At 55.5% G+C, this 15,034-nt stretch overlaps 3 protein-coding genes across 9 annotated transcripts in view; 2 read left to right on the top strand and 1 right to left on the bottom strand.

Annotated features, from left to right (window-relative positions):
• The first annotated feature begins 2,385 nt into the window (after window positions 1-2,385).
• Window positions 2,386-6,272, top strand: TYROBP (TYRO protein tyrosine kinase binding protein). 4 transcript variants are annotated; one of them, XM_011948455.1, is made up of 5 exons: window positions 2,386-2,521; window positions 2,927-2,959; window positions 3,107-3,241; window positions 3,426-3,469; window positions 6,039-6,272. In XM_011948455.1, exons 1-5 carry the CDS (start codon window positions 2,461-2,463, stop codon window positions 6,102-6,104), a joined length of 339 nt encoding a protein of 112 aa, XP_011803845.1. In that variant the 5' UTR covers window positions 2,386-2,460; the 3' UTR covers window positions 6,105-6,272. The 4 variants fall into 4 exon arrangements, with proteins under 4 accessions (XP_011803845.1, XP_011803836.1, XP_011803864.1 ...); XM_011948446.1 differs by having other exon boundaries at window positions 3,423-3,469; XM_011948474.1 differs by lacking the exon at window positions 2,927-2,959.
• A 130-nt stretch (window positions 6,273-6,402) lies between these two features.
• Window positions 6,403-8,206, bottom strand: HCST (hematopoietic cell signal transducer). Of its 3 annotated transcripts, none has more exons than XM_011948425.1 (4): window positions 8,038-8,206; window positions 7,261-7,323; window positions 6,771-6,902; window positions 6,403-6,551 (listed from the first exon to the last, which is right to left on the bottom strand). In XM_011948425.1, exons 1-4 carry the CDS (start codon window positions 8,078-8,080, stop codon window positions 6,514-6,516), a joined length of 276 nt encoding a protein of 91 aa, XP_011803815.1. In that variant the 5' UTR covers window positions 8,081-8,206; the 3' UTR covers window positions 6,403-6,513. The 3 variants fall into 3 exon arrangements, with proteins under 3 accessions (XP_011803815.1, XP_011803805.1, XP_011803823.1); XM_011948415.1 differs by having other exon boundaries at window positions 6,403-6,554; window positions 8,038-8,198; XM_011948433.1 differs by having other exon boundaries at window positions 6,403-6,554; window positions 8,013-8,156.
• Window positions 8,207-8,374: 168 nt separating this feature from the next.
• The window catches only part of NFKBID (nuclear factor of kappa light polypeptide gene enhancer in B-cells inhibitor, delta), a 14,533-nt gene continuing 7,873 nt past the window's right edge, over window positions 8,375-15,034 (top strand). Inside the window, exons 1-9 of one of the 2 annotated variants that reach the window (XM_011948390.1) lie at window positions 8,375-8,479; window positions 11,841-11,944; window positions 12,131-12,191; window positions 12,811-13,028; window positions 13,627-13,772; window positions 13,854-13,959; window positions 14,147-14,293; window positions 14,416-14,467; window positions 14,560-14,708. In XM_011948390.1, coding sequence (XP_011803780.1) covers window positions 8,380-8,479; window positions 11,841-11,944; window positions 12,131-12,191; window positions 12,811-13,028; window positions 13,627-13,772; window positions 13,854-13,959; window positions 14,147-14,293; window positions 14,416-14,467; window positions 14,560-14,708 — 1,083 coding nt within the window. In that variant the 5' untranslated portion in view covers window positions 8,375-8,379. Of the gene's footprint in view, window positions 8,480-9,994; window positions 10,204-11,840; window positions 11,945-12,130; window positions 12,192-12,810; window positions 13,029-13,626; window positions 13,773-13,853; window positions 13,960-14,146; window positions 14,294-14,415; window positions 14,468-14,559; window positions 14,709-15,034 lie in introns of those variants that run through there. The other variant, XM_011948399.1, reaches the window with a different exon arrangement.

Below are 15,034 nucleotides of genomic sequence, written 5' to 3'. Positions count from 1 at the left end.
GCCTACCACCACACCTGGCTAATTTTTTGTATTTTTAGTAGAGATGGGGTTTCACCGTATTAGCCAGGATGGTCTCCATCTCCTGACCTCGTGATCCACCCACCTCGGCCTCCCAAAGTGCTAGAATTACAGGCGTGAGCCACCGTGCCTGGCCTTCAAAAATGAATTTGACCAAGTGGCATAAGGTAGAGTGAGAAACCAAGGTAAGTTTTAGAGCAGGAGTGAAAGTTTATTATTGTTTATTTATTTATTTTGAGATTGAGTTTCGTTCTTGTTGCCCAGGCTGGAGTGCAATGGCACGATCTCTGCTCACTGCAACCTCTGCCTCCCAGGTTCAAGCTATTGTTCAAGTGATTCTCCTGCCTCAGCCTCCTGAGTAGCTGGGACTACAGGCGCCTGCCACTACACCCAGCTAATTTTTTGTATTTTCAGTAGAGACGGGTTTCACCGTGTTAGCCAGGATGGTCTCGATCTCCTGACCTCGTGATCTGCCTGCCTTAGCCTCCCAAAGTGCTGGGATTACAGGCGTGAGCCACCGTGACCAGCCTAATTTTTGTATTTTTAGTAGAGATGGGGTTTCACCATGTTGGCCAGGCTGGTCTTGAACTCATCCAGGCGTTATTCTAATAGACCTCACAATATCCTCACAAATATCCCAGCAGCCTGGCCTCCCTGCTCCAGTCCCTGCCTCCACGGTCTGCTCCTCACCTGCAGCCAGAGGGAACCTGGGAACCCCTGAGTCAGGTCAGGGTCCTCTTGGCTCAGAGCCCTGCTCTGGTCTCCGACTGCCCCCTCGCCCACTCTGCTCCAACACCTTGGGTGGCCTGGTGTGCCCGGGAGGACCTACAGGGTCTGTTCCCTCCATGCTCCCTCTGGACACAATGGGAGAGGCTTGGGTTTTTCAGGGACAGGATTCGGACAGGCCTGAACAGTGGTGACTGTGGCCTGAGCTGGGACCTGACCCTCCTCCAGGCTCCAAATATCCTCCCCTCTCCTCCCCCACGGGCCACTGGGCATCTGCCCTGTGACTAGAATCCAGTTTCCCCTTTTTTCTCCTGGGCCCAGGCCCAAGGAGCGGTGGGTGTGACGTGTGGATGGGGGAGGGAGGCTTCCTGCAGCTGTCTCATCTCCCGGCACCCTAACCTCAGGTTCCTCCTTCCCCAGCCCCACGCTCCAGCTGGGGGCTAGAAGTCCCCGTCTCCTTGGGGTGGCCTCCCTCGGGCCTTGCTCCAAGCCACTTCCTCATTCAGCAGGAGAGCCAGCCACCTGCCTCTCCCCAAGCCGCCAGCCATGCCTCTGTGTCTGTGCCACTGCCTTACTCTCACCTCCTTTCTCAGCTTTGCCGCTGTTTTCTCCTTTCCCATCTTTCATCTTCCCCGCCCCCCCACCCCACTCTCCCCTAGTCAAAAACCTGCTTTTGGGTCTCGGGTTCCATTTCCACCTTGATTTGCTGTGCAGCCTTAGGCAAGTGTCTCTACCTCTCTGAACAATGGGGATGATAAGAGCATGTGCCCCAGAAGGGCACTGCGGGGACTGAATGATTTAATACTTGGGACAGAGTGCCTGCATGTCATTAGTGCCCACATGCTGATGGCTCTTTTAGTATCCTGTAAACAGCACAAGGTTCTGATGATTAAATAATAGTCATCATAGCTGATGCTTTAAAAAAACTGACAAGTGTCAGACCCTGTTCTAGGAAGTTTAATTCATTTAATCCCCACAACTGTAAAAAGTAGGTCCCGTTTTACTCCCAATTTTACAGATGAAGATACTGAGGCTCAGGAGGGTTGGGGCTGGGTGCGGTGGCTCACACTTGCAATACTAGCACTTTGGGATGCCGAGGTGGGTGGATCACCTGAGGTCACGAGTTTGAGACCAGCTGGCCAACATGGTGAAACCCTGTCTCTACTAATATATATATATATATATATATATGTGCTGGGTGTGGTGGCGGACGCCTATAATCACAGCTACTTGGGAGGCTGAGGCAGGAGAATCACTTGAACCCGGGAGGCAGAGCTTGCAGTGAGCCGAGACCGTGCCATTGCACTCCAGCCTAGGCAAAGAGAGGAAAACTACATCTCAAAAAAAAAAAAAAAAAAGATTGAGTGACTTGCTTGAGGTTGCCCAGCCAGGTAGAGGCAGAGCTGGTTTCAATCAGCCAGAGGAAGGTCATGACACTGACCCTCCTGTTAAAACGATGTCTGACCCCTGATGGGGATGGAAATGAAGTTTGTACTTCATGTACCCCTTGCCCTTCACGTCCAGTTGTCGGGGGGCTGTGGCATGGCCCCTGGGTGTCTGGGCCTGATTCTTTCTTGGGTTTTGTTTCTGTCTCTCCTCCCCTGTCCCCTCCTCCCTCCTGCCACCACCCGCCTCAGACTTCCTCCTTCACTTACTTGGACGCTGCGCCACATCCCACCGGCCCTTACATTGTGGTGTCCAGCAGCATCCGGCTTCATGGGGGGCCTTGAACCCTGCAGCAGGCTCCTGCTCCTGCCTCTCCTGCTGGCTGTAGGTGGTGAGTTAGGGGCTTCCGCACCTGCCTCCCGGGTCCCTGGGCTCAGCTTGGGGCAGGGCAGGGAGCGGGGTGAAACGAGAGAACAAAAAGTGGGTGTTGGGATGGGAGCAGGTCCCCAGCCTCCCAAAGCCTGGGGGTTTCTCCCAGAGCCGGAGCTCCCAAGTTTTGTCATCCGCTACAAGCAGCGGGGAAGAGACATCTAAGGGTATTGCCACAGGACACATTGTGCCGAAGTAATACACATAGTCCCGTGGCCCAGACGCCAGCCCCCTGAGTCCCGCCAGACACACTCTCCCCCTTGCTAACCTCCTGGCTGTCAGGATCCACCCTCCCCAGCTTCTAAACTTGCCTCCTCGACCCCCATCATAACTCTGTGCCTCAGTTTACCTTCTTTTTCCTCCTTAGGTCTCCGTCCTGTCCAGGCCCAGGCCCAGAGCGGTAGGCCTAGACCCAGCGGTCCCTCTCCCTTCCTCCCAAAGACCTCCCTGTCTCTGTCCCTCCCTCACCCTTTCCAAACCTCCCTGCTCTGACCCCCTTCCCACAGTTCCCAGCGCACACTGACCTCCCCTGACCCCTGTGCTGCAGATTGCAATTGCTCTACGGTGAGCCCGGGCGTGCTGGCAGGGATCGTGCTGGGGGACCTGGTGCTGACAGTGCTCATTGCCCTGGCTGTGTACTTCCTGGGCCGGCTGGTCCCTCGGGGGCGAGGGGCTGCGGAGGGTGAGTGGGGCTAGCAAGGGACATCCTGAGGACTTGCCTAGATAGAGGTGGGCAGCTGGGTAAGCTCCCAGATCTCAAACATCCAAAGGGATGGTAATGAGGTGCTGATTTGGAAATGACAAAACACCCTCAACTCACCACTCTGCCTGTCTCTGCACCTCACAACACCCCTCACCTCCAGCAGCGACCCGGAAACAGCGTATCACTGAGACGGAGTCGCCTTATCAGGTGAGAAAACCAGACTGTCCTCCTCATATTTCACTCCTGTCTGGGGATATCTGCCCAATACTCCTTCATGCCATCAGAGGGACTTCAAAGCCACTCTCCCTGAAGCACCCCCAAACCTTGAGGGCACATGGGACATCCGTCCAAAACTGACAAGCTTATGGTCAACTTAAAATGTGTGAAGAGTGGCTGGGCACAGTGACTCACGCCTGTAATCCCAGCACTTTGGGAGGCTGAGGCGGGTGGATCACTTGAGGTCAGGAGTTCGGGACCAACATAGTGAAACCCTGTCTCTACTAAAAATACAAAATTCGCTGGGCGTGGTGACACATGCCTGTAATCCCAGATACTTGGGAGGCTGAGGCAGGAGAATCCTTTGACCTGGGAGGTGGAGGTTGCAGTGAGCCAAGATCACGCAATTGCACTCCAGCCTGGGCAACGAGGGGGAAACTCTATCTGGAAAAAAAAAAAAAAAAAAGGTGTCTTTACCTTTGTACATGCAAGCACAGACCTTGCTAGAAGTCAGGCCAGGAATTTTCTGGAAGAAACCCAGCCCCAGGACGACTGATTTCTGGGAGATGCTCTCAGTAGGGCAGAGAATATCATTCAGCCCTACCTTGGTAACTCTAAAGGGAGGAGTCCTACAATTTCTTTTTGGGGTTTGAGGACCCTGCATCCCTTTGAGAAACTAAGAAAATCTAGAATCCTCAGAAAAATCCACACAAAAAATACAGAAGTGTGTATATAATCTGAGAGCAGTGTAAGTGTTTTTTATAATTAAAAAAAAAGTTTTTTTGGCCAGGCATGGTGGTGCACACCTGTAATCCCAGCACTTTGGGAGGCTGAGGCAGGTGGATCACGAGGTCAGGAGTTCAAGACCAACCTGGCCAAGATGGTGAAACCCCATCTCTACTAAAAATACAAAAATTAGCTAGGCATGGTGTCAGGCACCTGTAAATCCAGCTTCTTGGGAGGCTGAGGCAAAAGAATCGCTTGAACCCGGGGGTTGGAGGTTGCAGTGGGCCGAGATTATGCCACTGCACTCCAGCCTGGGAGACAGTGAGACTCCGTCTCAAAAAGAAAAAAAAAAAAAGACAGAGGTTTCACTATGTTGCTCAGGCTGGTCTCAAACTCCTGGTCTCAAGTGATCCTCCCACCTCAGCCTCCAAAAATCTTGGGATTACAGGTACAAGCAAACGTGCTGGTTGAGTACTCTTGAAGCTCTTCCTTCTTTCTTTTCTTTTTTTTCTTTTCTTGAGATGGAGTGTCACTCTGTAATCCAGGCTGGAGTACAATGGCGTTGTCTCAGCTTGCTGCAACCTCTACCTCCCAGGTTCAAGCGATTCTCCTGCCTCAGCCTCTCGAGTAGCTGGAACTACAGGCACATGCCACCACACCCAGCTAACTTTTGTATTTTTAGTAGAGATGGGGTTTCACTATGTGGGCCAGGCTGGTGTCAATCTCCTGACCTTGTGATCAGCCCACCTTGGCCTCCCAAAGTGCTGGGATTACAGGCATGAGCCACCACACCCGACCTTAATTTTTTTTTTTTTTAAAGTAGAGATAGATTCTCACTATGTTGCCCAGGCTGGTCTCAAACTCCTGGGCTCAAGAGATCCTGTTACCTCGGTCTCCCAAAGTGCTGGGATTATAGGCATGAGTCACCATGCCTGGCTGAAGCTCTTTTTAAAAACTATGGTGTATACAAGAGAATCTAGTCATCTATCCTTCTGTCAATGTTCCTTTTTAACCCTTTAGGGGGTCATGAGATCCTCTAAGACCCCTCCCCTGAAAATGCACGCCCAGACTAGTCATTATATATAATTTTAGGGTTTCTGTCTGAGGCTTGCCCCTGGGGGCCACATAGATCCTCTCCCCACCCAAGTGTGAACCCCACTGTGTGGAGTCTGATATATTGTCTGCAACCAGCTTTGCCTCTTCACCTCACTTGTGGATAAAGTTACTTTGTGAAGTCTAAGAATCTCAGGTTTGGCTCTGTGATATCCAGAAGACTGAGGGGCCTTTCCAGTTACTGGTGGCAGTGAAATTTTAGGGCAAAGCGTTACCCTTTGTATTCATGTATTCATTCCCTCTGTGGATGTGTCCAGCACCTGTAAGTGCTCGATGCTGGGGACACAGTGACAGAGTTTATGTCATAGTTAAGACAAACTTGAAGCAAATGAACAAATACAATAATTTTGGGAGGCACAGTAAAGGAAATAAACAGGCTTTTGTGACAGTGACTGGAGTGTGGGGGGAAGAAACTACAGAGGGGAAATTGAGAAATGCCTCTCTGAGGAGGTGACGTGAGCTGAGACTTGAAGGGAGAGGAGATCGAGGGGAACAGAGTTTCAGGTGGAGGGTACAGCACATGCAGGGGCTCTGAGGCCAGGGCGCACTGATGAGGCAGAGGAGAAGGGGGGAACATTGAACGTGCTTGAATAAAACCCAGATCTCTTCCATGGCTATAAAGCTGAAGAAGCTGCCAGGGGCCTTGTAGGCCACTGGGAGAAGGCTGAAGGCTGGATTTTATTTGGTGGGTCCCTTCCACTGATGGCCCCCATCCCTTTAGGAGCTCCAGGGTCAGAGGTCGGATGTCTACAGCGACCTCAACACACAGAGGCCATATTACAAATGAGCCCGAATCATGACAGTCAGCAGCCTGATACCTGGATCCAGCCATTCCTGAAGCCCACCCCACACCGCATTCCAACTCCTACTGTGATACAGACCCACAGAGTACCATCCATGAGAGACCAGACCTCTCCCCAATACTGCCCTCAAATAAACATGAAGCACAAAAACATTATGCCAGATCCTTGGGCTGACGGGACGGGGGACATGTGGGGGTCCCGAGGGCGCCTTGGATCCAGAAACAGTTCATGGGAGGGAGGCTTTGGGAACGCTGGGGTTCTTTGAGGAAGAATACGACTACAGGTGTTTCAACTGTTTTATTACAATCCAAAAGTTGGGGCGGGGGTTCCTATGGCACCACACATCATCCAGGATGAGAGGGTCAGAAGTCAAAGGTCCAAGTTGCAGGAGGGTCAGCCCCTGCCCGGCATGTTGATGTAGACTTTGCCCTCTTCTGGGGGTAGGGGAAAGAAAGCATGAAGCCTGACCACCCACATCTCCACTTCCCTGGGGACCCCCTGCTTCAGGGGTTTCCTCAGGGGTTCCCCCGGACACCTCCCCCAGGGTTTCCCCAGCACCTCCTCCAGGGCTTCCCCAAGGGTCCCCTCCCTGGGACCCCCTCCCTAGGGACATCATGCACCCTCCAGGCCCCGCCCATCCCTGCCCTCACCTTGGGCGGGGCTGCGGCGTGGGCGTGCGCACAGGAACACCGCCCCCACGATGAGCAGAGACGCCACCGCATCCGCCGCCACGAGGCCTGCCAGGAGCGGCAGAGAGAGGGACCCACATCCGGAACAGGAGCCTGGAGAGCGGGGGCCGGAACAGGGAGACAATCAGGCTCTGCGTCCTGGGGCTGTGCTTTGGCCACAGGGAGACAGGAAGTCCCCTGTGAGGGGTGGGTCCCAGGTTCCCTAGGGTTGCGCTTGGGGAATGAAACAGGAGATAGAGATGCGGAGAGGCTGGGTGTCCCAGGACCCTCGGGCGGGGCTGTGCAGCGGGCACACGGGGGACTCCTGAACAGAGGCTGGGGGTCGCTGATTCTGGAACTTGGAGAAGGACACGGATTGTCTGATTTGGGGACGGGAGGTGGGATGGTGACCTGGAGAGCCACTGGGGTGTTCTGGGAGCCTCTGGCCAAGCTTCTGGGACGGAAGTGATACCTGAAGTGCCAGGGTAAAAGGCAGGGAGTGATCTCTCACCTGGGGTCGTCTGAGCTGCGGCCGCTGTGGAAAGAGAAAGAAAGTAGATGAGGATGGAGAGAAGGTTCACAAAACAGAATGCTCAGTCCATCGCGGTGGCTTATGCCTGTCATCCCAGCACTTTGGGAGGCAGAGGCAGGAAGATCACTTGAGCCCAGGAGTTCGAGACCAGCCTGGACAACATAGTGGGACCCCGTCTCTACAAGAAATACAAAAATTAGCTGAAGGCGTTGGTTTGCGCCTGTAATCCCAGTTACTCGGGAGGCTGAGGTGGGAGGATCACCTGAGCCCAGGAAGTCAAGGCTGCAGTGAGCCGTGATTGCGCCACTGCACTCCAGCTTGGACAACAGAGCAAGACCCCATCTCAAAACAAACAAACCAAAAAATACAGTGTACGGAAGGAAAGGTAGTGTCCTGAGAAGTAATCTCCATGTTGGAGAGATGGAATAGGGCCACATGGGAAGGGGACTCCCAGAGACATGGAGAGTGACAAGAAATTGGAAGTGGCAGCAGAGACCCAGCCGTGAGAAGGGGATGCTAACAGGCAGCCCCTCCAGAACTCCCTGCCTCACCTCCTCCCGCCCCCAAGTACCCAGGCCCTGAAGCCAAATGGATCTCCCAGAAGGGAAGGGGTGCAGGGAAAAGAACCCCACTTTCAGCACCTGTCCCTACAGACGTCACCCAAGCACCCATCTCACAAACACTCTGCCTACCATCCCCTGTAACCACTGGCTTCACCTGGGAGCAAAAGCAGGAAGAGGATGTGACCTGGATGGATCATGGTGGGCTGGGGTCTGGCAGGGGTCTGGTAGAGGACTGTGGTCCAGAGAAGTCCCGAGGAACTGTGGGGGAGCAGAGAAGTAGCAATAGCGGATGTCACCCTGCTGGTGTCAAGGCCATCTGCTTCCTGTGTCTGTTGAGGGGGTGTCTCCGTTATTGCCTTTCGTGAACTAACTCAGGGGGAGGGTCAGAGAGACCAGGGAGGCTGCTGGCCTGGCCAAGTGGGAATGACAGGTGGCCAGGGGTGCAGGCTAGGGAGATCTGGAAATATTTTGGAGGTACGGCCAACAAAATTTGCTGATGAAATGGATGTGGGTGTGTTTGAGAGGGATCCTAGACAGCCAAGCCTTCTGGCGTGAAAAGCTGAGAAGATGGGAGTGTCTGCTGGCAGAGATGAAAGGTGGGGAAGCGGGTTTGCGGGGAAAGTGACGAGGTTTGGGCACACGGAGTTGGAAATGCCTGATAATCTCCCTGTGGAAATGACCTCACTGCATTTAGGAGTTCAGGGGATAAGGCTGGTCTGGAGATGTAAATTTGGGGGTTGATGGTTTATGGATGGTACTTAAAGCCACAAGACTGGGTGAGATCACCAAGGAAGTGAGTGCAGACAGGATTCTGCCCCCATCCCAACACATACTGAATAGGGGAAGAGGAGGAACTTTGCCAGGGAAATGGAGGACGAGGGAGTAAGGGAGGGGACCCCGGAGAGCTTGGCATCTTGAAAGCAGGGGAGAGGCCACCGTGGTGGCTCATGCCTGTAATCCCAGCACTTTGGCAGGCCAAGGCAGGAGGATCACCTGAGGTCAGGAGTTCAAGCCAACATGGTGAAACCCCATCTCTACAAAAATACAAAAATTACCTGGGCATGGCATCGGGCTCCTGTAATCCCAGCTACTTGGGAGACTGAAGCAGGTGGAGGTTGCACTGAGCTGAGATCTCGCCACTTTGCCACTGCACTCCAGCCTTGGCGACAGAGTGAGACCCTGTCTCCAAAAAGAGAAAGAAAAAGAAAAAGAAAAAGAAAAGAAAAGCAAGCAAGCAAGCAGGGGAGAAATAGGGCCAACGTGGTCAGTGCTGTGAAAGGTCACCAAGTGAAACTGACAGTGGCCTCCCACTGGAATGTCAGCTCCAGGGCTGGGAATTCCTGTCTACTTAGTTCACAGTACCCAGCAAAATGCCTCCTCTGCTGCAATGAATTATTTTAAATGATGGATGAGTAAATGAAACCAGACCTCTGAACAGGGTGATGTAGGGGAGAGGAAGAAATTGAGCCACAACCTATACCCTTACCCACAGGCCCTTTCTCTGGGAGTCTAGACCCCCAGTCCTCCCCTCCCTCTGGACCCAGTAATACTCTCCCTGCCCCCACCCCATCTCCATTCCTACTCCTACTCCTACCTCCATGGGCAGGACCCAGGAGACAAAGCCTCCAGCACTCCCTTGGACAGACTCAGAAATCCAGGCCCCAGCCAGGCACCATGGCTCAAGCCTGTAATCCCAGCACTTTGGGAGGTTGAGGTGGGTGGGTCACTTGAGGTCAGGAGTTCGAGACCAGCCTGGCCAACATGGTGAAACCCCGTCTCTCCTAAAAATACAAACATTAGCCAGGCGTGGTGTCCGGCGCCTGTAGTGTCAGCTACTCGGGAGGCTGAGGCAAGAGAATCACTAGAATTCGGGAGGCGGAGGTTGCACTCCAGCCTGGGCAACAGAGAGAGACTCCTTCTCAAAAACAGTAACAAAAAAAAAAAGAAAGAAAGAAAAAAAGGAAAGAAATCCAGGCCCCCCAGTATCCCCCTCCTCTTGGAGCCCAGTACCCTAGGCTCCTTCAGACCAAAGATCTGGACCCCAGCTCCCTCTTTCCCCAGGGACCTAGTAGTCCGCCTCCCAAGTCCACCTTGCCCATTCAGGGACTGCGTTCGCCGGAGCGCGACCCGGGGACTCCCAGGCTTGTGGGCGGGCCCTGCCCAGGACTGGGCGGTGCCAGAACCCCTAGTTTAAAAACTCGCGGGTACCGGACCTAAGATCGGGGACCCGGCGGCGGCTCCGCGGGGGAAACAGCGAGGCTGGCGCAGCGCCGAGGCCGCGGCCCTGGGGGCCCGCAATCCACGCCAAGGAATCCCCGAGGTAATGGGTGCGGGTAGGGCGCGCTCGGACCCCTAAGGGAGTGAGGAGTCGACTGAGGATCGAAAGACTCCCGAGGCCCTGAGGGACGGAGCTGGAGCGTCAGTCCTGTGTCCCGAGAGTGAGGGTCCTAGGTGTTTGGAGAAGGAGGGGATCGTGTGGATCGTGACGGAGGGGCGGCTGGGATCCCGGACTTCTGGGTCCTGGAGGTGCACGGGTCTGGGGATCTAGGATCGCGGTGCCCCGAGGGTGAAAGGGCTGGGAGGCTGGACCCCTGGGTCCTTGGAGGTGCTAGGGGTTGCTGGCAGCCGAGACTCCTAACCCTAGAAGGAGGGACTGGGCTGAGTGCTGGGGGGCGTGGTTGCTTAAAATCGGCGCAGGTCTCGGTGGGGAAGGGTCCGGAGCCTGGCCTCTGGGGTCTACGCTGGCGGTGACCCTGCCTCTGCCCCGCCCTGGGATTTCCGGATAGCCACCCTTGCGGGGCTGAGCAGGAATTCCCCTTGCGCGGGGATTCCACGAGCGCCACGCTCGGCCGCGCACCCCGCCTCGGAGCAGGACACCTGGGGCACAGGGCTCGGGGGAAGGGGAGGATGGAAGATTCCCTTGCGTGAGCGCCGTGGCGTCATTGCGCCGCGTCCGGGCGATTTCCGAGCCGCCTCCTCCCGCCCCCGCCCCCAGCAATCCCCGCTTAACCCTTCCTCCGCCGGAACCCAGGCTCGGAAAGGTGAGGGTTGTCTTTCTGGGTCGTGAGAAGGAGTTTGGCAACCGGGGCTCCCAGGTCCTCGAGAGGAAGGAACTGAGGGTCCAGACTCCTGGGGCCTGAAAACGAGACTGTATGGATGGGACTTTTTTTTTTTTTTTTTAAATGGAGTCTCTCTCTGTCGCCCGGGCTGGAGTGCAGTGGGGCGATCTCTGCTCACTGCAACCTCAACCTCCGCCTCCCGGGTTCAAGTGATTCCCCTGCCTCAGCCTCCCAAGTAGCTGCAATTACAGGCGCCCGCCACCACGCCCGGCTAATTTTTATATTTTTAGTGGAGACGGGGTTTCAACATGTTGGTCAGGATGGTCTCGAACTTCTGACCTCAGGTGATCCAACCGCCTTGGCCTCCCAAAGTGTTGGGATTACAGGCGTGAGCCGCCGCTCCCGGTCCGGGGTGATGCCTTTGACTTCTCGAGGAGGGGCGCTGGGGACTCCTGATTTCTGAGTCAGGTTCTAGGGCAAAAAAATGTTGGGAACCTGGATGTGCGTCTAGAGAGTGATGCCTGGCGCCCGCCCCCCACCAACCCGCTGACTTCAAAACTGGGATATCTGGGGGTGGAATTTTTTTACGGAAGTTGGGTGGTTGCTGCAGAGGGGTGCCTACTCCCCCTTCCTCACTTTCCGCGACGCTGGTGGAAAGTTGGGTCAGAGGGAAAGTGCGGAGCAAAAGGAAGGAAACGGCGGAGGCGGATGCCCCACCCCAAATCTTCTAATGGCTTTGGAGGAGTCAGGCGGCATCTATGTGCCAGTTTTTCCGCGCGGGAGGGCGAGGAGGGTACTCAAACCCACTGCCTCCGCGCCACCCCCGCCGCATTTAGGTGACTTAAAGACCCTTGATAACTTCTCCCCCCACCCCCCACCCCCGTCCTCTCCCGCACAGTGAGCAGGGGTGAGCGCAGTCACTGCCCTACGCAAACCGTGAAGAAGCTTCTGGAAGAGCAGAGGCGCCGCCAGCAGCAGCAGCCGGAGCCTGGCGGGGTGCAGGTGAGGCCAGAGAGCCACAGCTCTCAGGAGTCCCCGTGCTGTCCCATAGGGACTCAGTGGCTTTCCAGGGGCACGCGGGGCTGATGAGAGGGGTGGTCCTGACCGAAATGTCCTGTAGATCCGAAACAGACCCGGAGGAATCTGCCAGATAGTCACCTGGGTTCCTTTTTGCTTTTGTCTCTGCAGGGACAATTTCTCCCTCCCCCAGAGCAGCCCCTGACCCCATCTGTGAATGAGGCTGTGACTGGTAAGTTCCCTGGGCTCCCAGCCTCCCCATCCCCCTTACCTAAGGGACTCAGACATCCCAGCTCTCAGAACTTTGGGACACCTAGGAGTCAGACCCTCATTCTTCCCTTTTTTGTTTTCTTTTTTCTTTTTTTTGAGACAGGATCTCACTCTGTTGCCCTGGCACTGGATGGAGTGCAGTGGCGCTACCAGCCTCAACCTTCTGGGCTCGAGTGATCCTCCCACCTCAGCCTCCCAAGTAGCTGGGACCACAGGCAGTGCCACCTTGCTCGGCTAATTTTTTAAATTTTTGTAGAAATGGGGTCTGGCTATGTTGCCCAGGCTGGTAGGCCCTCATTCTTGCTGGAACTCAGTAGCAGTCTGATTTCCTAGGTTCTCTGAGTCCAGTAGTCTATGCACATAGTCCTAGGGAACCCCAGGGCCCAGGCTCCAGCCTTTTTAGTGCCCCAGGAGTCCAGGCCCTCGATTCCTCAGTGTCCTAGGAATCCAGATCCCAGGCGCCTGTTGTCCCAGAAGTACTAATTCTCAGTGCCTTGGGAGACACCAGGCCCCCTACCCCTGGATGTGAAGTCCCCAACTCTGGTAACCAGACCTGCCCCTGCCCCTCCTCTTACACGCAGGCCACCCTCCCTTCCCAGCACACTCGGAGACTGTGGGTTCTGGACTTAGCAGCCTGAGTCTCCCCATGGGCTTTCCAGACTGGGACCCCAACACGCATGCTGCCTACACAGACAGCCCCTACTCTTGCCCTGCTTCTGCTGCTGAAAGTTTCCTGCCTCCTGACTTCTACCCACCCTCGGACCCAGGGCAGCTGTGCCCATTTCCCCAGGGCATGGAGGTGAGATACAGAGTGGGTACAAGATGCTGAAGGGCCCCTAAAACTTTGCATTTGCACTTCTGCAGTGTTCTGAGATGTCTGGAGCTCAGTTACGATCCCCTTTTCCAGGCCGGGTGTGTTGGCTCACGCCTGTAATCCCAGCACTTTGGGAGGCTAAGGCAGGCAGATCACTTGAGGTCAGGCGTTTGAGACCAGCCTGGCCAACATGGTGAAACCAAAAATACAAAAATTAGCTGGGTGTGGTGGCGCGCGCCTGTAATCCTAGCTACTCGGGAGGCTGAGGCAGGAGAATTGCTTGAACCCAGGAGGTAGAGCTTGCAGTGAGTGGAGATTGCACGGATGCACTCCAGCCTGGGTGACAAAGCAAGACTCTGTCTCTGAAAAAAAAAAAAAAAAATCCCCTTTTCCAGATGGGCAAAACTGAGGCCTAAAGGTCCAAGGTCACTTGGCATAGATGGGATACCCAGGGGCTCTGCACGCAGGTTTGTGTGTGGTGGCTTGGGATGGGAAAGTTCTCAGCTGACTGGCTCTCCCCACCACCTGCACCCTTCAGGAACCCCCGGACACCCGGTTCTATGCAGAATCTTCCCTACCACAGGCAGGACCCTGGAGAGTTTCTACACTCCCTTCGGGACCCCCACAGTTCCCTGCTGTGGTCCCTGGACCATCGCTGGAGGCGGCCCGCGCTCACATACTGGCTTTGGGGCCACAGCAGCTGCTGGCCCAGGATGAGGAGGGGGACACGTGAGTATAGGGGATGGGGTTGTCTGCAGACTCTTGGCTTGGCAGGGGCTGTTCTCACGCCTGTCCCCCGCCTGTCCTCAGGCTCCTTCACCTGTTTGCGGCTCGGGGGCTGCGCTGGGCGGCGTATGCTGCGGCTGAGGTGCTCCAGGTGTACCGGCGTCTTGACATTCGTGAGCATAAGGGCAAGGTGAGGCCTGGGGCCTGAACTCTCCTGGGTTCAGGGGAGGAGGGAGCCTGGGGCCTGGACCTCTGGATCCTAGAGAAGAGGGGAATCAGGGGTTAGCTCCTGGGGCTGAGGGGAGACGGGGCTGGGAACCTGGTTTTCCGACAGCAGGGAACCAGGAGCCCAGCCTGACCTCTCCCATGACTTGCAGACCCCTCTCCTGGTGGCGGCTGCTGCCAACCAGCCCCTGATTGTGGAGGATCTGCTGAACCTGGGAGCAGAGCCCAACGCCACTGACCATCAGGGACGTTCGGTCTTGCACGTGGCCGCTACCTACGGGCTCCCAGGAGTTCTCTTGGTACGGCCAACTGGCAGGCAGGGGTTCGTCTGGGGGGTAGACTGGTTGCCCGGATTTTGGCTTCCAGGGTCAGGAGGCCAGGGGATAACCTTACCCAGCACTCTGTCTTCTCTTCCTCCCAGGCTGTGCTTAACTCCGGGGTCCAGGTTGACCTGGAAGCCAGAGACTTTGAGGGTAAGTTGGGTGTAGGCGGGGCTGGTGTGGTTGGTATGACTGGGCGAGGTGGGTGCAGCAGATGCAGGTCCCTCACTGTCTCCATTATGCAGGCCTCACCCCGCTCCACACGGCCATCCTGGCCCTTAACGTTGCTATGCGCCCTTCTGACCTCTGCCCCCGGGTGCTGAGCACGCAGGCCCGAGACAGACTGGATTGTGTCCACATGTTGCTGCAAATGGGTGCTAATCACACCAGCCAGGTGAGCTGGGATGTGGGCGGTCGGTCCCTGGGAGATTGTGTGGAATGGGGCCACTTTGATGTCCGGGAGCTCCAGACAAATGCTGACTTTGCCTCTTCCTTGTTGCATGCCCTTGAACATGCTACTTCACTTCTCTGTGCCTTGGGGGTTTTTGTTTGTTTGTTTGTTTGTTTGTTTTGAGATGGAGTTTTACTGTTGTTGCCCTGGCTGGAGTGCAATGATGTGATCTCAGCTCACTGCAACCTCTGCTTCCCAGGTTCAAGTGATTCTCCTGCCTCAGCCTCCCGAGTAGCTGGGATTACAGGCATGAGCCACCATGCCTGGCT

Source organism: Colobus angolensis, unplaced genomic scaffold, assembly GCF_000951035.1.
Source record: "Colobus angolensis palliatus isolate OR3802 unplaced genomic scaffold, Cang.pa_1.0 Scaffold107, whole genome shotgun sequence".
NCBI lineage: Eukaryota > Metazoa > Chordata > Mammalia > Primates > Cercopithecidae > Colobus > Colobus angolensis.
This window is presented reverse-complemented; position numbering and strand designations above follow the sequence as displayed.

Bases quoted from the DNA above. Each gene is read 5' to 3' on its own strand.
- TYROBP (XM_011948446.1), top strand. From the start codon at position 2,461: ATGGGGGGCCTTGAACCCTGCAGCAGGCTCCTGCTCCTGCCTCTCCTG. The intron at 2,522-2,926 runs GTGAGTTAGGGG...TTTCCTCCTTAG, and splicing joins TCTCCTGCTGGCTGTAGGTG to GTCTCCGTCCTGTCCAGGCC. The intron at 3,470-6,038 runs GTGAGAAAACCA...CCATCCCTTTAG, and splicing joins AGACGGAGTCGCCTTATCAG to GAGCTCCAGGGTCAGAGGTC.
- HCST (XM_011948415.1), bottom strand. From the start codon at position 8,080: ATGATCCATCCAGGTCACATCCTCTTCCTGCTTTTGCTCCCAG. The intron at 6,903-7,260 runs GTATCACTTCCG...CCCGCTCTCCAG, and splicing joins CTTTTACCCTGGCACTTCAG to GCTCCTGTTCCGGATGTGGG. The intron at 6,555-6,770 runs GTGAGGGCAGGG...CCCTACCCCCAG, and splicing joins ACGCCGCAGCCCCGCCCAAG to AAGAGGGCAAAGTCTACATC.